The following is a 23,915-nucleotide window of genomic DNA, read 5'->3' as shown; positions in this document are numbered from 1 at the left end:
ATAATACTTAATCCTGCCTTGAGTGCAGCGGACTGGACTAGATGACCTCTCGAGGTCCATTCCAGTTCTATGATTCTATGATGACCGTTGGGGGAGAATACACAAATGGGACTTTTGCACACGTTGCAATGGCCTTTCCATCAGCTGAGGGATTGTTTTATGCAGGTGGGTATGGAAAGAAGCATATTTAAACAGTGCCTGTTTGATGAATAAACAGTTTCGAGCCACCCTTGAAAGGCAGCACATTCGGAATCTTGTGTGTTCTATGATGAAGGTGCTGGCTGCCATGTGCCCCAGCAACTGAAGACAGTTCTTTATCAGAGTTTGGGGACTGAGCTGAATTGTGTTGGGGCCACAAATCTGTGCAGAGGAAGGTAGGCTCTTGCTGTTACTGAATTGAGATGTGCCCCTATGGAGTTCTGCACAGTAGTCAAAGTGGATTTTTGAATGTTTAATTGCAGGCCAATTCAAGGAAGAAATCTGTCGCCTCAGAAGTTGCCAGAGACATCAGTTCCAAGGAGCAGCCTTTCAGCAGCCAATTGTCCAGGCAAGGGAATACTACCTTTCCTGTTGACCTGTGCTGCTACTACTGACATGACTTTCTAAAGATCCTCAGGGCAGATGGCAGGCGAAAGGGGAGCATTTGGTATTGAAAGTGGCACTGACCAACAATGAAACATCGGTATTGTTTGTGAGATAAGAAGGATTGCAATATGAAAATATGCATCTTGAAGGTTGAGGGCTAAGAACCAACCCCCTTGTTCTATTATTGCTGCAAGAATCACCATTTTGAATTTTTGTGCCTTCACATAGACGTTGGATAGCCTCAAATCTAGGCTGGGTCTCCAAACTCCACTCTTTATTGGTGTCAGGAAACACTCTGAATAAACCCCCTTCCCTCTGTGCCGCATGGGGACTGGTTCTATAGTTCCCATGCGTAGAAAAGTCTATTACTTGATAAAGCAAGGTCTTCTGAGAGGGGTCCTTAAAGAGGGACAGGGAAGGGGGATTTGTAGGTGGAAACAGTCAACTAGATGGTGTATCCTGTGGAGATGATCTCTAAAACCTAGTTATCTACAATGGCTGTCTCCCAAGCCCGCCAGAAGTGGTAAAGGCTATTGCCAAAGGGAAGAAGGCAGGTCGATTGATGCAGATAATGAGGACGGAAATTCAGGCCTTCAACTAGCCCATCAAAATTGATGCTTGGAGGTGGAAGGGTGAAAGTGGAAGGCTGAGAAGTGGACGGTTTCCTTCTCTGGAATCTGGGTCTCTTTTGATGCGGTTCACGTGGCTCCTGGGAGGCAAGAAATTGAGCAGAACAGGCTCTCTGAGCCATCTGGGACTTGCTGAGCTACCTCTTGTAGGTGTGTTTATACAGATACCAATAAAATGCAAGGCATCCCTATGGTCTTTAGGGATGAACCACAGATTCATCTATGATGTCCAAAACCAACTCAAACCCACCAAAAGGAAACACCCCCACTGTATTCTGGATCTTCTTTGGAAATCCTGAGAGCTGGAGCTAGGAAGCCCTTCTTGTAACTACTGCCGTAGTGATTGAATGAGAGACAGTATCAGTGGCATTGACAGAGGCTTGTAGAGATGTCCTGGCAAGTACTTGTCATAACCTTAGTCCCAGATTTGGACCTTAGCGTCCAAAATATGGGGGTTAGCATGAAAACCTCCAAGCTTAGTTACCGCTTGGACCTGGTACTTGCTGCCACCACCCAAAAAATTAGAGTGTTTTGGGGCACTCTGGTCCCCCTGAAAAACCTTCCCTGGGGACCCCAAGACCCAAATCCCTTGAGTCTCACAACAAAGGGAAATAATCCTTTTTCCCTTCCCCCCTCCAGGTGCTCCTGGAGAGATACACAGACACAAGCTCTGTGAATCCAAACAGAGTGACTCCCCCTCTCTGTTTCCAGTCCTGGAAACAAAAGCACTTTCCTCTTCACCTAGAGGAAATGCAAAATCAGGCTAGCAAATCCAACACACACAGATCTCCCCCCTGATTTCTTCCTCCCACCAATTCCCTGGTGAGTACAGACTCAATTTTCCTGAAATTTCCCAGTAAAGAAAACTTCAACAGGTCTTAAAAGAAAGCTTTATATAAAAAGAAAGAAAAATACATACAAATGGTCTCTCTGTATTAAGGTGACAAAATACAGGGTCGATTGCTTAAAAGAATATTGAATAAACAGCCTTATTCAAAAAGAATACAAATCAAAGCACTCCAGCACTTATATTCATGCAAATACCAAAGAAAAGAAACCATATAACTTACTATCTGATCTCTTTGTCCTTACACTTAGAAACAAAAGATTAGAAAGCAGAACTACTTCTCCAAAGCTCAGAGAAAGCAGGCAGACAGAAAACAAAGACCTCAGACACACAATTCCCTCCACCCACAGTTGAAAACATCCGGTTTCCTGATTGGTTCTCTGGTCAGGTGTTTTAGGTGAAAGAGACATTAACCCTTAGCTATCTGTTTATGACAGTACTGGCCCTCTGTAATAATTGCCTGGAATTGCTCAGTGTTCTGTGCTCTGTGTTCTGCCACTTTGGTATAGTTTATGTGATTAAAATTTTGTCATTAGCATGTGGTAATTGGTGATTCTAAATTGTAAAGAAGCTGAAGAATGAGATTTCCTACCCAGTAGGTCCAGACGCTTGTGCTGTCTTCCACGTACATCAACTGTGTTGGGTACCAAAGAGTTAGGTGAGGGACGAGAAAATAAAAATTCAGAGTCCTTTGTTGTGACATAGTATGTCTTATATACTCTCTTGCATGTAGGCAGAATAGTAGCTGGAGTGGGCCAAACGATCTTTGCTGGGTCCAGAAGGGCTTTGTTTATGGGCAAAGCTATGCAGGTAAATGAGGGTGAATGGAGGATATCAAGCAGCTTATGATGAGGTTCTTTAACCTCCTCAAGAGAGATCTGTAAGGAGTCAGCAATTCTCTTGACCTGATCTGGAACTGCTTAAAATCATCTGCCAAGGATGGCAGGGTAGGCACAACTGCTTCATCCAGAGTTGAAAATGAGATGTTGGCCACAGGAGACACCCCCTCATTGGCTCTAGCTCCCTGCTCCTCAAAGGATTTATCTGGAGGGTCAGGTCTCCTGGAGGGAGCAGGTGATGCAGGTTGCCTCTCTCTGAGACAGGTGGTGCTCAATGCGCTGTTGGCGATAGGCAGCCCAAGGGTCCCAATATGGCCAAGGAGAAGTATAAGGCGCAGGTGGAGGTGGCACCCATGGGTGCTCATACCAGTGAGGTGTTGATAGTAATCTTGTGCCACAAGTAGTTATATAGTCTCAGACTTCTGGAAAGGGGCCTCTATAGGAGTGAGGGGGAGAACCCTGAATTGATATTTGAGACACTGAGGCAAGGTCCTCATTAGAATCCTCTTCTTATAAATCGCTCTGGAATGGTGGGGCACCTGGAGAGATCTGAAGTGAAATCATTGGTACTGGGTGAACTTCAGGAGATCTTGATGTTCTTAGTACTGACAGCACATCAGAGCCAAGCAGCAGAGAACTAGGTGCCTCAGATACAGCCAGGTCCCGGGGAAAACAGAAATCCTGGGGTATTGTGTGTGTTATAGGTATCAAGTCTGTGGTCTGCATCGAAGTGATGATGAAGGCACTGATGATACCGTGAGTCTCCAGCACATTGAGGGAAGTGTGGTCGGAGCTCAAGCTGACCCCTTTGGTACCAAGGAAGCAGAGGAAGAGTTTTCCTTGCTGCCTCAGTCTGTCAACTGTACCGATTATCTCTCCGGGCCTGAGGCTTTGCAGTCTCTCAGTCTAGCAGTACCCTGGGTACCTGAGGAACTAGCAGCCTCATGGCTACTTGATTAAAGAACAGATGGTGCCAAAGTGGCTGAAATTACTGACAACCTCAGCTTTTTAGAGGTAGATTCCCTACCTGGTGAGCCCAAGGAACATGGGCGAACTACCCTCAGTTCTCTCTCAGCTGCCTCAGCCTGAGACAGAACTCTGACAGTTGTACCCGTTGAGATTTCCTCAATGTTGTACTTATTTCTTATTCAAGTAGTTAATTGTAGTAGCTCTTAGCATTACTCTAATTAGTCAGCAAGTAGTAGTAGTAATTTTGGCTTTATAGTTTAAAAAAAAATAAAAAATAAAAGTTCTCTCATATATAGATATTAGATAGTAGTTCTTGTTCACTGGGAGGTTTTGCCCAGTTCTCCCGGCTTCAAATGTCTGTTGTATGGGGAGGTGATCCTGGTAAGTGATGGGCACTCCCACTACATCCATTGCCTTGGGGAAATCACACGTTGCCCAGAAGTGTACCTTCTGTCTGGCACTGAAGTCCAGAGCCAGAAAAAACAGGGAGATAAAACTTAATTTTCTCATGATGGAGAGAGCTCACCATACCTCCACTATATCAGACTGAAAACCAGCCTCCACTATATCAGAGCCCCAAACCTCCAGGGCCTCTAAAACAAAGGCCACAAAACTCGTCTCAAAAGTCCTACACGGACTGTTCCCAAGGCTCAGAAGGCAGGGACTCTACCTTTAAAAAGCCGAGGTCATTTGTGTCTTCAGCCACTTTGGCACCATCTTCAAAGCCGAACAACAGATTGATCTATTCCCTCCAACACATGCATTGCTGCATTAATCAAACCACCATACAGGACATGAATGGCAGTCACTCAGATACTCCGGAGTTAGCAATGGAAGATCACTGGTGGATATTGGAGAGACATATATCAGGAATAATAATAATTATACTATGCATCTGTTTAGGGGGAGGGATAGCTCAGTGGTTTGAGCATTAGCCTGCTAAACCCAGGGTTGAGAGTTCAATCCTTGGAGGGGGCCACTTAGGGATCTGGGGCAAAATCAGTACTTGGTCCTGCGAGTGAAGGCAGGGGGCTGGGCTCAATGACCTTTCGGGGTCCCTTCCAGTTCTATGAGATAGGTATATCTCCATTTATATTATATATAGTGCCTTTCAACAGAAGGAAAAGTTTTACAAAAGGTGTACAAATACAATCACTATTTTACAGATAGAAAAAACTTAGATACAGAAAGTAGCCCAAGATTACACAGCATTGCATTTATAGAATCAGGACTTCTGATTCTCCTTCTCAAGCTCTAGACACCGAATATGCTGTCTCCCCTCTACTTGCATCTCTCTTATAATACACAGATATAGCAGACTAGCATCCAGGAACACTGGAAAATTGTAGTTGCAAGAAGATTATGGATTTTGCAATTTTGTTCTTTTCTACAAATTTAAAACATTTATTCAAATACAATAAAGCTTTTATAGTACTCTCCACTGCACAATTACTGTGGAGCCTGAATTAGAAAACAATTTCTGGCCAAATAGTGGTAGCAGTTTAAAAAATAAAAATTTGTTATGTTCAAAGGCCTCTGTGACAACTTAAAATATTAAAATCCTAATCCCTCTGAAATAATTTACTTCAATGAGCTATGAAGTTTAAAGACTAGGGGTCTGATGACAGTCTTTCTATTGACTTGAAGGACTTTGGATTAAGCCTTAGTTTATGTTACTAACATTAAGCATGGCAGTCAAAACAACTAGCAAAACTGCAGCAAAATCAACTTATTTTTAATATTCACATGCTCTTTTCTTCAAGCCTACTGGTGGACCTCTGCTAGACCTCTAAACCAGAACCTTCCTGTTTGTCAAGCAGCCTAGGCTAGAATGAGGCTGGGGTCTACCTTGCCTTTTAACCTTTATGTTTGTTCAGTTTCCCCTCTGGGAGGGAAAGGTGATAGATTCCACATATCCTTATACGACTAACTAAAAACTGCACTCAGCTCACCTTTGAAATTTCAGATCTGTTTTTAGAATTTTTACAAGTCTATAAGGCATGAGTGTTTGGCTTTACTTTCTTAAAACACAAATCCCTCCACAATTTCTCAATGCTCTATGCATATCAGACAACACAATTTCCTGGGAATAATTTCACCTCCAGCCTGGACGATGGACACGAATTCCAAGGCCAGAAGAGACCAGGTGTAATTATTTAGTCTAACCTCCTGTTACAACACAGGCCTTAGAACTTCCCGAAAATAAATCCTATAGCATATATTTTGAAAAAACATCCAAACTCGCTGACTCCTCTGTTTCAAAGCTTCATAAATATCACTTATTAAAAGGGAGTTATAAAATGACCAGACCTCAGTCTTATATTTGGAAATCCAGCAGAGTTATCCCACTTTGCTGCCTGATTATGCTTTATGTGAGCTGTTGCATAAAAGATTAAGCATTCTTGATAATATAGCAAGATTAATCGATTTGTCAATGTGTGTATATATAAAATATCTTTGTTTAGAATGTATTATACTGGTTAAAGATGAATTACAGATTATTCAAATTGTATGCAAGTTCTATTTTTCTTTGGGAACAGACCAGTCTACATGTGCTAAACAAAAAGTCCACAGTCACCCTCCCTACTTTATGACAGTAGTGAGCAGTCACTTTGTTTGAGGGCAACCTGGTTCAGTCCCACTGGAAACAATAGGGGACTGCAGCCATCTTTGCAGATGGTAGATAGAGGCTCCCCCAGTAAAGGATGTAAGGCATCTCCAATTGCTTCAGTTTTTTCCACTAAACAGCATAATCCTACTAGAGTAGAGTTCCAAGGAAGAGGAGAAGGTGGTTAGGTAAGCATGAATATACACAGGCAACACTCCTGACAAACCACTATTGTAATTAAATAACAAACCATTTTTTCTTCCTTCAAGGTATCATCTTGCATATTCCCTCTTGTGAGACTCTACCTGGCAATATATTCCCAGGAAGGTGGGCTGAGGCATTCTAATTAACTGTCCCCTCCCAAAGAAAGCATCAAATCAAGATTCCATGTTAGGAGAGAACTGCTGTGTAAATGTGTATACAGGACTCCAGGTAGCAACCCTACAGCTTTCTAAGATTAAACCATTATGGAGACATCCCATTAATGCTGCCTTAAGCTCTGGTAAAGTGAGCGCCAGGACTCTTAGGTACTGACTCCCTAGCTAATATAGAACTTGTCTCAATGCACGGCTTACTCCATTTAGACAGGTGCAGAACAGAAATGGCATTTCCTTGATAATGATCCTCAAAAGGCTACAGAAAGTCTTAAGGGCAGCAGAGTCCTGTGGCACCTTATAGACTAACAGACGTATTGGAGCATGAGCTTTCGTGGGTGAATACCCACTAACTTTCTAAATGCCTTTGTCCTATTCAAATAAAAACTCTTGACATCTAGGGTATGGACTCTTGTTTCTCCAATACTTAGAACGCAGTTTTGGTTTTGGGAAGAACACTAGGACCTTACTTGAGTCTACTACTGAATTTCCAATTTGCCACAGAAACAAAGAGGGTGGGTCGGTATAGAGGGTCCAAGGGGGGGGAAGTCAGGCCTTGCCTTAGATTTTTAGTCCAGTTTGTAGAGTACACAGGACCTTGCTCCTAAGTTGCTTAGAAATGGGGCTCCACTTCTCTGAACCTCAAGAAGTTCATGAGAGAGCTGGTGAGATGAGACTGTAGCTGGCATGGATTTTGAAGATCAAGAGACCAGAAGGGGCATGAAGGGACCAGAGAGTCCCAACTCCTACTGTGCTTAGAAGCTAAGCATGGAAAACTAGTGCTGCTTAAAGACAGCAGATATGGGGCCCAATTCTTCTGAATAATAGCAATTACAATATGACCTCTCTACCCACACGTCCTAAGGTGTGTGGGGGTTGAACTCTCAATACTCCATGCTATCTTGGTCGGTGTGTACGAAAAGTGGCAGTGGACATGGGGCTGTGGAAAATGCCACATAAATCCAGGATGCCCTAGGTCTAATGTGTTTGACTGCACATGTCTACACTGCAAAAAAACCAAACCAAAAAACAAAGCCTCCAGGATTGGTCATAGGAAATAACTTTGGAATGAGTGATCAGAAGCTGATTCAATTTAAATTAAATGGAAGGATAAAACTAAAGTAATCAACTGTGATTTTTTTTATTTCAAAAGCGCAGATATTGGGAAATATAGGACATTAGTTAAAGCAGTAAATTGTACTGAAGACCTTAGGTAAATTTTATGCCATTCTCTCACTCTTTATAGGACAAAAAGACTCCCATTTACCATTAGGTGCCCGGACAGAGGTTAGGAGAGATGTCCAGAGGCTTGCTATTCTCTCTATCCTTCAGTGCCTCCAGGGGACATCCAGTTAGCTTTCCTGGCCAAGACTGGGGTTAAGAAGCAGGATTTGAGAAGTTTGCAGAGTTTTGTTTAGGGTAGGGAGGAATCCCAGTCTGAGGGCAAGTGATCATCACAAGTTCCATAACTTCAGCAGCAACTAGCTCCTTTTGTGCCTGAGAAACTTGTATAAGATCCCTACTAAAAGTTACAGTCTCATTCAGGCACACTGCTGACACTAACCTGCATGAGATCCCCCAAAGGTGCAATCTACTTTATGTATTTTGTTGAGACTGTAGTCTATGCAGGGGTGACCTGACTGAAGTTCAAAAGGTTTAAAGTATCATAAATGGCAATTTGTCTAATTTCTAACTACAATACTTCTCTAACTTCCATGAACCTTAGCTATTAGTCTCATAGAACTTGCAAGGTATGTTAATTTTACCAGCAATGACTGCATTTTTTCTGAAGTTACAGTCTCTGCCAAATGTAAATTCCATACACCTTAGCTATTTCTGTCATTAAATGTATAAGCTCCATCACTGATTCAAACAGAGAGAAATAGCAATGATTCATTGTGGTTAAGAGATCTGCTGGTAGTGAATACACAAGAGACTCACATGAGTTACAGGCGCCACTGGGAAACCAGCAGAGTTTGTAACTTCTTTTAACCCTGAAAGTGATAAAAATAAAATTCTCTGAGATTAACATCTGCCAGCTGCCTGTAAGGTATCTGAACCCTGGATGGAATGATTCATAAATGTTACTAATTGCTAGCTTTACTGGTTTGTGAGCACAAAAACAATGAGACCTAATACAATAAATACAGAGAACCCTCCAAAATTTTGGGTTCTGTCATCTTGCCTGCTGAGTTTATAAATTATGAGCCTAAAATGAACAGCTCAGGAATATTTTAATTTACTAGAGATGACACTTATAAAGGTCCAAAACACATGCCACTGCAAAATATAAAAGTTTAGCCTCATACAATACAGTGATTCCCATCATTAGGGAATGTAAATGAGAAAGTCACAGAAACTATAGCCCTATGTTGTTGCAAAGACATCCATACACATCTCCATAAATCAGCAGGTTACCTTAGGTGATCAGCTCTGGAGGGGTTACAGTCTATTTGCTTCTGCCTGTTCTACAACTGAGTTAGGGTGTTGCTACAACAGCTATATACGACAGGAAGAAGAGCCCATGTACAAACCATGCCACCCTCTTTGGCTGCATACGTTAGTCAAAAGTGGCATGATAATTGTTTACAACATAAAGTTACATTGAACACACTGCCAGACGGCAATGCATTCCGTCTAGCGTATCTTATCCACCACACTTCTGTGTTCTGTTCCTACTCTGAGATTGTGCTATAAGCAGGAAGTTGCTGTGACTGAAGTAGAACACCAAATTTTCCTCAGGGCTTTCACACACCTCCAGTTCCAGTGCTTATGGAGGAGAAAGGGAGAGTTAGAACCACTGTCCTCCTGAGAAAGCCTACACAGTTCCAAAGTAGGGCCACTTGAGAGAATCTGAAAGCGATTAGAACTTTTAAACCACACTGGAGAGTCTTTTAAATTCATAATGGATTATTTTTATGTACAGAAAAACAAAAAACTCTTAAGACTCAGGGTTAGTCTACACTGGCAATGCTACAGCGCTGCCATGGCAGTGCTTTAACATGGCTTGTGTAGTCATGGCAGAGCACTGACAGCTCTCCCAGTGCTCTAAAAAAACCCACCTCCATGAGAGGCATGGCTCTGAGCACTGGTGCACTGTTTACATTGGCGCTTTACAGCGCTGAAATTTGCTGTGCTCAAGGGTGTGTTTTTTCCACCCCTGAGCGAGACAGTTGTAGCGCTATAAATTTTCAGTGTAGACAAGCCCTCACTGTAGCATCAGCACTACTGTGGAAGTTACAAAAACTGAAAAGGCAGTAGCAGGGAACAGACATGCGAATAAGCTGAAAAAATTTGACTGATTCCACCTATTGACAGGAAACATCCATCAACCTTGGATTAGTACAGGGAACACTCAATTGTTCTTACATGTATTATTATTAAAGCCCTGCACAAAGAACATGTAGAGAATCAACAGCATAAAATGTTGCAAATTGCCAGGTTCATTACAGTTCCTAGAATTGAAATGAAGGAAGAATACTCTTACTATTGTTATTGAGGAAAATGAAGTGAAAGAATGACTGTTTATTCCATTCAATGAACCCAGACTTCTCTAAAGCAATGAGAAATCATTTCTTACAATGAAAATTTCCCCTAACTCATAACCTGGACTTGTCTGCAGAGACAGGCTAATTCTGAGTTATTTCATTCTATTTACTTTTTCATTTGGAGTTCTCATTTCTACTCCTTGTTTCCAAAAATAATTAGTATATTAAATGGCATCCAGAAAGGAACTAGAAACACAAAATAGTATTTTTTAAAATCTAACTAAAGGTAAAAGCATGAATTATGTTATTAATACAAATGTAATTTTAAAATAATACATAATGAACTCTTTACTCTCCATCACCTACAAGCAACTCTTTAGGGAACTCTAAAGTAAAAGTGTCCTAGAACTGTGATATTAGGGAAAATAGAGAAGAACCTAATAGGTGTCAAAGTCTACATCAGCTCCCATCAGCAACCCTATCTCTCTATAGAGGTAACATTGCAAGAATGGGAAAAAATTACTATTCTATGTGAGATCTGCATAAATGAACAGTTAAAATATACCGTAGTTAATATATTAAATGGCAAACAGGAGTCCCTAAGGCAGTGGTCCCCAACCTTTTCGTCTGGCGGGCACCAGACGAAGGATCACTGCAGCGGTGGAGCACCTGCCGAAATACCGCCGAATTTCGGCAGCATTTCGGCAGCGACGCCTCTCAATGACACCACTTGCCATCGACAAGTGACATCATCAAGAGGCGCCCCTGCCGAATTTCAGCGGCTCCGCCTCTCGATGACATCACTTGTTGACGGCAAGTGGCGTCATCAAGAGGCATCCCTGCCGAAATGCTGCTAAAATTTGGTGGCATTTCGGTGGGTGCTCTCCCGGGGGCCAGGACGCGGGCGCATTAAGATGCCCCCGCGGGCGTCATAGTGCCTGCGGGCACTGCGTTGGGGACACTTGCCCTGAGGATATGACTACACTGCAATGAGACACCTGTGGCTAGTCCATGCTGCTGACTTGGGCTAAAGGGCTGTTTAACTGTAGTGCAGATGTGTGGGCTTGGGCTGCCACCCGAACTCTGGGACCCTCCCACCTCACATGGTCCCAGAGCTCAGACTGCAGCCCAAACCCATGCATCTACACCACACTTAAACAGCCCTTCAGCCTGAGCCCTGCGAGCCTGAGTCAGCTGGCACAGGCCAGCCACAGGTGTCTAACTGTAGTGTAGACACACCCAGAGGCCAGGTCTATTCCGGGGTGTGTGTGTGGGGTGAATCGATCTAAGATATACAACTTCAGCTAAGAGAATAGCGTAGCTGAAGTTGACGTATCTTAGACTGACTTACTTTGCATCCTCGCAGCGTGGGATTGACGGCCGTCGCTCCCCCGTTGACTCTATTTCTGCCTCTTGCCCTTGTGGAGTTCCAGAGTCAACGGGGAGCGCGTTCGGGGATTGATGTATCATGTCTAGACGAGACATGATACATTCAATCCCCGATAGATCGATCACTACCAGCCGATTCGGCGGGTAGTGTAGGCATACCCTAAGACTAAAAAAAACCATAAGAAATGTACACAAAACAGTCCAAGTATTCATACACAAATAAAGGAGATTCTCCCTTTTAAAGCCATCCAATTCTCCCAGAAGGTCAGATCTCAACACTAATAGTTCATTTCTTACCTGTGTTCCCATCCCCACTCTCCATTGGTGGTTTACTGGTTTCTGACGGATTGTTCATTCTTGAGTCTGGATTAAAAGAGAGGTAAAGAGATATAAAAATAATAAAATGGAAAATATTGATGTTGTCTTTTCTAACAAGCTAAGTATAAAATATTACAAGCCTGAATGACATATATCTCACATACAATGATGATGATCAGGGATGGGATCACAGAAATGTAGGGCTGGAAGGGACTTCAAGAACACCAAGTGATGCAATGGCGAGTCTTCCAATCATGGACTGGGCCATTGTTTTAAAGGATAAATCTCAGCAGCCACATACACAAAACAAAAAAATGTTGAGAGAATAACAAAGGATTCAACAGGGCAAGGGTGCCCAATACTGTGAAAGAATTATAGATGCAAAGGTCTGGTGAAAAAAGCAGCAATTTATAGATTAAGAAATGCTGGCTTATGCTATGTCCAAATATATTTTGTTTTTCATAAATAAGGAAATTCAGTCATTAGAAGGAGAAATATTTATCTAGCCCTGCATTTTTACTTGATAGGAATGTCATCAGTGTTAAATTATTTTTTAAGTCTCTTTTCAGTCTCCTTGTGGGTCAATCTCAAAGTGTGTGTTCCTAATTTTCAAATTTGTCAATTTAATATGATTAGGCTTGGCAGAATTTGATTTTTAATTTTGTTTTATAACTTTGACAAATAACATAGGTTTATTATAAAGCTTTTTTATTAATTTAAATGTTCATAGTTCTGGATATTATGGGGGAAGGGTGCTTTCAGAATGGGTCAGACAATTATTTAATGACAGTAGATATTGAGATTGAAAAAGTTAAAGCTTTACAACCATTTAAGCATAATTTGTCAACATCACATGACAAAACATAAAAAGTAAATATCCTTAAATCAAGCTCAAATAAGTTCTCAAGCAGCTTTTTTCTTACCTTACCTATCTGTAAATTGCAATTACTATCAATGAAAATATTTTTTCATTAGTTTGTGTGTATGGTGAAACTTACATTTACTGATATTTATCAATAAAAATCTGATCCTGCCAAGATTAAATATAGTGAACGCAGCAGAGAGCCTTCCCAGGTGGCAGGGAGAGAATACAGTTTCGAGTATCTAACAGCTGCTGTCAGTACAGTATCAATTCTAACTCAGGCGTTCTCATGTCTTGCTGGTAACCGCAGCATCTCACATTACCATAGACACAAGATAAGACAGACTATGTCAAGTGGTTAAACAGAATAATTTGGAGGAGAAAAACAAACAAATCCTCAAACACATCTTCCATCCTCAATTAGCTCAACATAAAACTTTTGATTCAGGGTGTTCTTCTGATGGGTGTTTAAGAGGGCTGCTACTGTAAGTGGTTTCCATTAAAGCAGTGGTTCAAAAACTATGATCCATTGATCAATGGTCTGCAGAGGGCTGGCCACTGCCACTACCTGCTCTAGCTTGTTCAAGTTGCTTCTATAGGTGTTCAGAATCTTTTCTGCCTAGTGGACTGAAAAAGCAGTTGGAAACAATTAAATGAAGCCAGCCTCTGCCTACTCACATCAGCTACTAAATAGCAGAGGAAACTGGAGTCACCCTCAGATACTACAACTGGAGTCACCCTCAGATACTACAACTACCATTGGTACTGAAAATGACAACCAGCAAAAGGAAAGGCATGACAAGAAGCACAAGAGAAAGAATGATCAGAGCTGGACAGCATGTCCAGCCAAGTGGGGAAGAAGGAAACCAGCCACAAAAAAGCTTGTGTGGGAAGAAAGGAAAACAAGCAGACCAGGCAGCAGAGAGGCATATGCAGGGCTGGAGGAGAAGAGATAGGAAGGAGAGTCAGGTGAAGAGCAACAAAAGTGAGTGAGTAGCTTTTTGGGTTTTTTTAAGTCAAAAGTCATTAATTCAGTTAAAAATACATCAATAACTTTCCTGATATAACTTTTCCATGTAAATAACAGATGCAGTTCACCTAGGTATGACTTGAAAAATCCAGTCACCTATAAAAAGTAGGAACCTTTCCCAAGTGAGGGGCATCAGCTTTTACAGATTCTCAATGTTTGTTGTGTTTTTGTTGTTGTGTTGGGGGTTTTCTTTTGCGGGGGTGGGGATATTCTAGCCTGTATGGCTGAGATTAAACCTTTCGAATTTGAGCCAACTGTAAGGGAATCACTGGTGTCTGCCTGAGCTAGCTGACACACACATCCAGAACCAATGTCACTGAAGAGTGTAGGAGGTGGCACTGGCTCTTAAGAGTGTCCAGGAGAGGCCCAGCTGCCATGTCAGAGAATAGGGAGCACTGGTGTGAGTGTGTCTTGCAACATCCCCCATCTCCTGAAACAGGAATATGTCAGTCCCACTTTTGCTGTAATGGGCATGAGGAGAGAGAACACTCCAGCAGAGGGGTATTAGTCAACTATCCCAGTAGAAGAGTCTACGGCAGGCATGCGCAAACTACGGCCCGTGGGCTGGATCTGGTCCACCAATTGTTTTAAGCTGGCCTTCGAACTCCCGCTGGGGAGCGGGGTCTGGGGCTTCCCCCGCTCCAGTGCTCCAACTGAAGCTCCAGTTCCTATGTGTTCCAATAGCCCCACTCCAACTGCCCCCTCTAGCACTCCGACAGAGAAGGGACATGCCACTGCTTCTGGGAGCCACTTGAGGTAAACGCCACCCGGAGCCTGCACCCCTGAGCCTCTCCCCACACCCCAGCCCTGATCCCCTTCCCTCCCTCTGAACCCCTCCATCTCAGCCCGGAGCACGCTCTTGCACTCCAAACCCCTCATTCCCAGCCCCACCCCAAGGCCCGCACCCCTTCCTGCACCCCAACCCCCTGCCCTGATCCCCCTCCCACCTGCCAAATCCCTCAATCCCAGGCTGGAGTATGCTCCTACACCCCAAACTCCTCATCTCCAGCCCACCCTAGAGTCCTCAGCCCCCCGTCTCGCACCCTGAACTCCTCATTTCTAGCCCCACCCAGGAGCCCACACCCCCAACCAGAGCCCTCAAAACCTCCCACACTCCAGTCCCAATTTTGTGAGCATTCATGGCCCGCCATACAATTTCTATTTCCAGATGTGGCCCTCAGGCTGAAAAGTGTGCCCACCACTGGCCTATGGGATGTGATTGGAGGGTTCCTTCAAGACCCTTCCCATTCATACAGCCATCAACTTGGTAAAGTACTGTCAACAAGACTTCCATCCCAATAAAACAGCCCTCAGCCAGGTGGCCAGGAGAGGGTCTACTGCCACTGGTCTTCAAATTGGCTGGGCCCTGGCTCCTCAAGGCTGTAACTCCCTAGAGGGAAACCTCTGTTTACTGACACCATAGCAAAGAGCTGTTTGTATGCCCCTCGCCTCGCCTACCTCTCACAGATGAGTCTGTGTGTAGGACCAGCATACATGGATTTACTTGGATGGGGTACTACCCAGCACTAAATTTGTTGAGGGAAAGCACTGGAAGTGGCAACTTGCATTAATTGCAGGTCAACAAGAAACCGGAGACTTGATCCAAGTAATGATGAATGAATGACCTCTAGATGACTAAGCAAGAGGACTCGGAATACCAGTGTATTTCAGTGTAGTGGCAATCTTGGGCTAGCAGGTTTTTCAAGCCCTGAATACAGGGGATGTTATGAATTCATAAAGGGGAAAGAAGTTGGTCAGCATGATCACAAGTGGAAGGAGCAGAGGTCATAAGATCATTTCTCCGTTAAGCTGTGGTCCATACTATGAAAAAGGATTAAGCCTCTGCATGAAGGAAATAGCACTGTGCTTCCCATAGGACTTCATTACAGAGACTAAAGCGTTGCGGCCCTGATCCTGACTGGGGCCTCTAATGGCATATTATAATAAATAAATTGCTATTATTGAAGCTACTAAAGAAAATTAATTGGGTACAGTGCACTGCGGAATATAGTAGACATTCTCCCTCTCTTTTTACAGAAGGCTCATGCAATATGAAAATATTTTGCTCCACACCTAGTGGATGATCAGTTGTTTGTCTTTAATGAAGCTGCAAATACCATTCCACAGGGCAACAAGAATAGTGTTTGCCAGACTGCACTGGAAAATCAAGGCTTTAGAAAGGAGGTTTTTAGTGGTTGTTTAGTGTTAAATGTATATGGGGAATTTAGGTAGGTAGTAAAATGTGCTTGCAGTAAGAATATTTTACTATTAAGATTCACCTCTGGCAGCAATATATTTGCAATGTTCTGTCTTCCATCAAACCCCCAAACACCATAACAAGTAAAGAGATAAACCTGCTGTAGAAACTTCCTGCCACAACTGCTTTGAACCCAACAAGGATAAACCTTCATTACTATTTCACCAGCTTGAACAAAACCTTGTGGGTGTGTGGAGGGTAATGTTCTATCTTTATTTTACACAGAAAGGGTCAAGCACTCTATATAGCATTTCCATTGCAAATAGCATCACATGCATCTGAAGCACAATACTGTTATGAACAAAATAGACACTTATCTATAGGGCGAAGACCTACAATAATGTAATTGATTTGTTTTGTAGATACTCAAAAGAATTTTCTTTTGCAATTAAAAAAAATAAGGGTGTTAACACCTTTTCTCCCTTTAGATTTTTCTTTGAGTTTTAAATAAAGGCTGGGCTGCAAATTTCTGTCAATAGTACCTAAAAACAAACTTCAAGCACAGAAAGAAAGATTGAAAGCAGCAGGTGCATGACTGAAATCAAACTCAGAGCAACTTTTACATTCATTCTTGTTACTCTGATAGCAGAGTTTGAGTGTGACACAAGGCACTACTGTTCAGGCTTTCACTGCCTCTCTGGTATTTCAAAAGGTATTCAGAAAAAACTAAAAAGCAGAGGATGGACAAGACCAGAGTGATAGCTAAATTGCAAATTAAGCAACGTGTACATGTAAAATCATCTTACAATAGAATTTCACGCGCTGTTTCCCCTCACACCCATTCAAGGGAAACTGCCCCAATACTCCGTCAGAAGCAGCATAAATAATTGCATGGGAAACATAGGTCAGAGGGATTCCTCAACGCCAGCAAAACAACCAAATGGGTTATTTATATATGAATCTTGGACTCAGACTTGCAACTGCCGCATATCTGGAAATATGCATGTTCAAATGTCTGCTTAAAAACAGACTAATTATGGTCCAGTTATATCTTTTATTATAGAACTTAAAAGGAAATACTCTTAGGTTCAATATGTGGAATTCAGAGCTCTGAAAATAACACTACCTATTGCAAAAAAACAATTATTACAAATAACTTAAAATATAGAAAAGGGAAGAAATATGAGTACAGGACTGACAGGCTGCTAATGGAAATACATTATCCCAGTACCTTAAGCATAGCTTGCATCAGAATCAATGGCAACTGTGACCTCCAGCTTATTTTCCATTACACAAGAAACAACCTTGATATTATGTCAGAAAAACACACATACACACACAAACGAACTACAGGTTATGTGAAGAGGTGATGAGTAAGTAGTTTGAAATTGGAATTGTTTTTAAAAAATATAGAGTATATGGATCTGCAATTCAAGTCCTAAGTCTTAAAGTCTGTTAGATGATTCTCAGAATAAAATCCCAAAAGCAAAAAGTTTTGTATTGAATATCACCCAACCCCATTGAATATCACCCAAACCCAAGAGCAAATCTATTTTTTCCAACGCCAAAGAGTACAATTCTCCTGAATCAGGAAAAAACTGGAATAGCAGGGTGGCACTTGCTGTTTACTTGCGAGCTTCACCTTTATAATGCCTTCTGCAGATCCTGCATATGTGATCAAGCCACCATGCATAGTCAATCTCAAACCCTCTATTTCCATACTAAACGCTTATAAGAAAGAGCAGAGTTGGTACCCACCTAGAACGTAGTCACTGCAGTCTAACATTGCTGTGAAATCCTCTACAGGTTCAGATAGTCCAAGGAAAGAAATAAAGAGGGGGAAGACTATTTCTAACAAATTTATGCTACTGCTCTCAACAGAACAAGAAAGGGAGTGGAGGTGAGGGGGAGCAATACAACTTCAGTTACACCATAGCAATCTTCAACTGAACAGGGGAACTTCAGTTGGTCTGTGGAGTTTTAGTCTCTCCTACTAGCTGTGCCTGACATTGTCAAGGCGACTGAAGCGTGAAAAGTTCCCCTTTTTGTAATAAAACAGAAACAAAGATTGCAGCTGGCAGTTTCCATAATGAAGCTTAATCAGTATGCGCCTGATTAGGGCCTTATGCAAATCTCCCCTCGTTAGCACAGCAGCCAGCACTTTGAAGTCCATGAACAATTCATTTGCAGAGTACACTGAAAGCGTTCCCTGCATAATTTAAATCATGGTATAAATATTTATCAGCTCATTTGCATATTAATTGGCAGTGCATGAAGGGAAAAATTATCTCCCAAGTGCCAGCATAATAATTAGGGAACAAAATGAAATCTCTTCCAATAGCTTAGCTTCTCAGACCTAACTCAAGCACAGTACTTGTGGAGTAGGGAGGGAGAGAGAGACAGTTCTGTTAAAATGCCACTGAAATTACACATACAAATTAGAAACAACTCTACAGACTTTAGCACCCTTTAATCTTATTCCTGCTGGCAACAATAACTTCAGTAATAAAGGGGATTTGGAAAAAGCTTTCTATAGCATCCAAATAATCCAAGAAAACAATTAGTAAGGTAGGAGCTGAACATAGATATGTCAACCTGGTGTCTTCTAAATGTTAACATGAACTGTCACAAGATGGTCTCACTCAAAAACAGAAGGCAACATTAGGGGCAGGGAAGCAGCACACACTTCTTTTTAAATGGTCAGAAAAGCCTGGTGATTATCTGCTAATAGCTTTGCAATGCTAGATTAACAGCAGTGTATATGTCCAGTATTGTGTAACATTTGACACCCGTTAATCTATCCCATGTGACGTTGCAAATAATTTTTACACTTCCAAGGGATTTCCAAGTAAAAACTATTAATCCCTTCTACAAGTGTAAACTGAGAGCTAAATAAAACTTACTCTGGAGCTCGGCTTCCAGGAGGGGGATACTTGAGATCAAGATTGTGGTCCTTGGACCACCTATGATTAGCAGATTCTTGCCCAGCAATCTGCTGAATTAAACATTTTGAGACCCAAGCAAAGAGGGAGTGGAGGTTGGGAGTGGTTGTGGTCCATGAAATAAGGATATTTCTTACAAAGTGGTCCACAGAATGAACACACCAGAGAACCACAACTTTAGACCAGCTCTATTAAATAAACTCTCTCATATAATATACAAAATTCAATTTCCAAGACAGCAAGAACAAGATATGTCTCTGGTTCAAAGGATAAATGCATAGCCTGGAAGTGAAAACTCAGCAGCCCATTTTCTATTCAGGAATAAATGAAGCTATGGCCAATACTGGATGAATGCAGTAATGGCCACTTTCAGGTACAAATGTATATGAAGTTGCAGAGGGAAAGGTACTTTAAGTAGTTGCTCTTCTCACTCCTTTATGAAGTGGAATTCAAATCCCACCCCTCCACACCAAAGAGAAAAGAAGAAGAAAAAAAAAAAAGATTTCCAATTCCTGTACTATTGACTCAAATTTATTTTCACTCTGGACCTCTCCTGTTCAGGCTCACATCTCTGCCTACCCCTCAGGGTATGCCCACACTTCAGAATCATAACGGACAGCATCCACACTACAAAATAACAGTTGAGTGCTGGATGAGTTGCTATAATAATGGTGCTCTACTTGTTCCTATATAGCACTAAGACTTCTGGGGGGGAAATCCCATGGTTCAGAGAGTTTCAGTAAATAGCACTATTCTATGAATGTTTCTGCCGTGTATTGTAAGAGAACTATCCATCTGGGGATCCTAGGCAGAAATGGCATGACACCAGCAACTCATTAAAGCAAACCATTGCTGGTGTTTACCAGCCTCTAGCCAGCTTCCAGCACAGTGAGATACCCTCTTTGGGACCATTCTCAAAGAATGGAGCTCCGTATCAGAGACAGATGAGTTCAAGTGCTGATACTAGAAAGTGCATGTGAAAAAGAGAATGAATGCTAAGACTACGGGTCAGGAAACAGGGAATAAGTAGACGACAAGAAAAGACCAAGGGGTTAGGTACCTGTCATACTGTGGGAAGGCACTGGAGGATTAGTGCCCCTCAGTTGTGTCACAGGCAACCTGTGTCCATGCTACAGATATGACAAGTTGGCAGTTGATAAGGGAGGGTCATTCAAGGTCTGCCCTACATTCCCAATTGTGCTAGCCAATTTGCATTACTGCCATCACCACACACAAAGGGTTTGTGTGTAGGCTCTAGAGGGGTCAAGATAACAATACTTGAGCTGCAACCTTGTGTTAACTTACTAGTGAAAACAAGACCTCAGTTATCTCCTCCTCAAACTAAACATGTCAAAAACAGAATTCATCTTTCCTTCCAAATCGTCTCCACTAAAACTCTCCATTTTCCAGTGATAATTTTGTTACCTTCCCCTTTCACACAAGAATGGAATCTTAATTCAAAATAGCCAGTACCCGTTGCCTTTATGGCATGTTATTAAAACCTGTTTACTAAGGTTTTGGGGGAGGACTGAAAGCCTGACTGCGATGAGATTTAGGGTGGGGTACTGTAGAATTTACTGCTTCCAAATTACAAGCTAGTTAAGATCATTTAATTTTGTATTTGGGTTGTGCCATACTGCAGAGTGGTTATTCCTGCATGAATTGCCATTCTAAATAACTATCCTGGTGTCCTGAGCTGTGAATAGCCTTTTATTTTATTTGTATTTAGATCTAAATAAAATAAGCCTTTCAAAATCCTGTCACTCTTTCCTCTAAGGACACGTCTACATCAAGAGAAAAGGTACACCACTTTTCCTAGCCTAGACATACCTTAAATCATTTCCAATACGTCATCGCTGCAAAGACTGGTTCTCTCTCAAGTTGACAACTGTAAACTTCTCCAATCTCACTTCACAGCACAAAACAAATCACACATGACTTTTTTCCTGATTAATCCTTCCCACATCCTGGCTTGCGATCTGTTATGCCAAATTTAGAGTGTAAAACAATATGCTCCTCAACGGCACTGCATAAATAATTTTTTTTTTAAAGATACTTATAAAGTAGAGAAAAGGCATCTTATTTCTTATTGTTAAAAAATCCAACACACTATTGGCAGAATAAGAGGCAAAATTATTATCAAAGGCCTCCCATCCCACATGCATTTAGGGGGAGAAAAAAATCTTCATTTTTACTCACACAAGTTTTGATCTATTAGTAAAATGTCACTTACTATGTGCCCTCAATGACAGCTAGGAAGTTTCTACCGTTAGGTATCTCCATTTGACAAGCGTGACCTTTACAAACTTCCCAGGCACACTTTCTGCCCCAATACTGAAAGATTAGTCTTGAGGCCAACAATACATTAGTCTCATTCCTGAACATGGTACTGTGAATCCTACTGTGAAAGGGAGTATGGGATCAACCATAACACATACCTCTCTTCTTAGTATCTCAAACTCCAGCCCAGTTTTCTCTCTCAGTAACCAAGCAAAACACTGGATAGCACAAGATTTGAAAATAGCCCTGATAAGTATACATTCTGTCAACTAACACCAAAAATCCCCCGAGGAAGACTGCTTTCCATCGGTTATATCAGCCAAGAGTAATATGTTGGAGCCTGCTCTAGTCTGTAAACCACACATCAGAATACAACCCCCGCCCCCCCCCCCCGCACACACTTTGAGGCCTCAAACTCCATTCTTCAAATTAAGAGATGAGATTTCCTGTTACTTTTCAAACAGAACCCCAATGTATTGTGAACAGAAAACACTTATGAGCAAAACAAACCATTATTTACGTTAGCTCAATCCTCAGAGTAATTAACAACAGGCAATAGCCTCTTAATAATTAAGATTACAAGTAGGTTCTATTATACATTCTAATTTTAGCTCCAACCCATGTTTTGGTTTGCAAAACTAGTTTTATCTAAAAATTGCTAAGTCCTGGTCTACACCTAAAACTTAGTCAACCTAGCTACATTGACAGCACTAGGAATTCTTCCGTCAACCTAGCTACTGCCTCTTAGGGGATCAATTACTTACACTGACAGCATCTGTAGTATAGCTGTAGCCCTAAGTTTACTCTGAAGCCTAAGGGCAGTTTTCTGCAGAAGTCAAATAAAACTGGTCTGTTAAGAGTTACAGGTAAAAATTGCTATGATTTGAAAATTTTAAATCTGCGTCTAAATTTTCTGTCTTCCTCAACTAGCTCAAACAAAACTCACTTCAAACTTTCCATATAGTTAAATCTCCTTCAAAATTCTTGCACATACCATATTTCAAGAAGATTAAGAGAAAACAGTTACCTGTTCCGTAACTGGTGTTCTTCGAGATGTGTTGCTCATGTCCATTCCATATTAGGCGTGTGTGCTCACCACATGCACCGGTGCCGGAAGTTTCTTCCTCAGTGGTATCCATAGAGGACCAGCTCTGGCGCCCTCTGGAGTGGTGCACACATCCTGCAATATAAGGGGTGCCTTCAGCTCCCCCCACTCTCAGTTCCTCTTGCTGGAAACTCCAACAGTGGCGAAGGAGGGCGGGTCATGGAATGGTCATGAGCAACACATCTTGAAGAACATCAGTTACGGAGCAGGTAACTGTCTTCTTCTCCTTCAAGTGCTTGCTAATGTCCATTCCATACTAGGGGACTCCCAAGCAGTACCAACAGAGGCGGGTAGGAGTTCATGGACGTGTACGGCAGAGCTGTGTTGCCATCTGCCCAGTGTCGTCTCTGACCTTCTGAGTGATGGTATAATGCGCAGTGAATGTGTGAACTGAAGATTATGTCACGGTTCTGCAAATGTCCTGGATGGGTATGTGAGCCAGGAAGGCCGCCGAGGATGCCTGAATTCTGATCGAATGAGCCCTCACTATTGGTGGTGGTGGGACCTGTGCTAACTCATAACAGGTCCGGATGCAGGAGGTGATCCAGTCTGAAATCCTCCGTGAAGATACTGGAAGGCTCTTCATCCTGTTCGCAGTTGTGACGAAGAACAGGGTTGACCTGTGGAAGACCTTGGTATGCTCGAGGTAAAACACCAGGGCAGGTCTGACGTCCAGGGCATGTAGCCTCCTTTCCTCAGTAGTTGCTGCAGCTTCGGACAAAACATGGTGAGGAAGATGTCCTGGTTGACGTGGAAGGAAGACACCATTTTTTGGAAGAAAGGCCAGATGGGGTTGCAGTTGAACTTTGCCCTTGTAGAACACCGTATATGGCAGTTCCAATGTCAAGACTTTAATCTCTGACACTCGTCTCAGTGATGTTACTGCCAAGAAATGTGACCTCCCATGAAAGGTGGTAAAGGGAGCAGAAGGCCATAGGCTCACAGGGCGGGCCTGTGAGCCTAGAAAGAACCAAGTTAAGGTCCCACTGTGGGGCAGGAGCCCGGACCGGCGGGAAGTATCTCTCATCTAGGACTCTGCTGAAGAGCAGGATTGGTAGGAACACATACATCAGGATCCCTGACCAGGGAATAGACTGTTGCCAGCAACTGCTGCGAGGGTCGCATTCTGAGCCTTGCACTGTGGATGACATACGTACAATGCTGCCATGTGGTGCAGCAAATGCAGACATACCTGGGCTAGTTAGAAGGAATGCAGAGACCCCCGTAATGAAGTCCGCCATTGTCTGAAACCTCACCAACAGGTCCAGGGACCGGCACGTGGCCTGTAGCACCGCAACATCCCTTTGGACTTGGACCTGGAGTGACCTTTGACCAGCCATTCATTGAGAAACGGGTAGATCTGAATAAGCCTGAGGTAAGCTGCTACCACCGACATGCACTTGATAAACACCTTCGGTGCTGTCGCTAGGCCGAAAGGGAGAACTGCAAACTG

General features: G+C 42.5%; 1 protein-coding gene across 5 annotated transcripts in view; it reads right to left on the bottom strand.

Annotated features, from left to right (window-relative positions):
- The window catches only part of POU2F1 (POU class 2 homeobox 1), a 210,999-nt gene that overhangs the window by 103,646 nt on the left and 83,438 nt on the right, over positions 1–23,915 (bottom strand). For 2 of the 5 annotated variants that reach the window (XM_030581056.1, XM_030581066.1), the window contains exon 2: positions 12,026–12,091. In XM_030581056.1, coding sequence (XP_030436916.1) covers positions 12,026–12,083 — 58 coding nt within the window. In that variant the 5' untranslated portion in view covers positions 12,084–12,091. Of the gene's footprint in view, positions 1–12,025; positions 12,092–17,893; positions 18,035–23,915 lie in introns of those variants that run through there. The other 3 variants (XM_030581045.1, XM_030581083.1, XM_030581075.1) reach the window with 3 other exon arrangements.

This window comes from Gopherus evgoodei, chromosome 1 (genome assembly GCF_007399415.2).
Source record: "Gopherus evgoodei ecotype Sinaloan lineage chromosome 1, rGopEvg1_v1.p, whole genome shotgun sequence".
Lineage (NCBI taxonomy): Eukaryota > Metazoa > Chordata > Testudines > Testudinidae > Gopherus > Gopherus evgoodei.
This window is presented reverse-complemented; position numbering and strand designations above follow the sequence as displayed.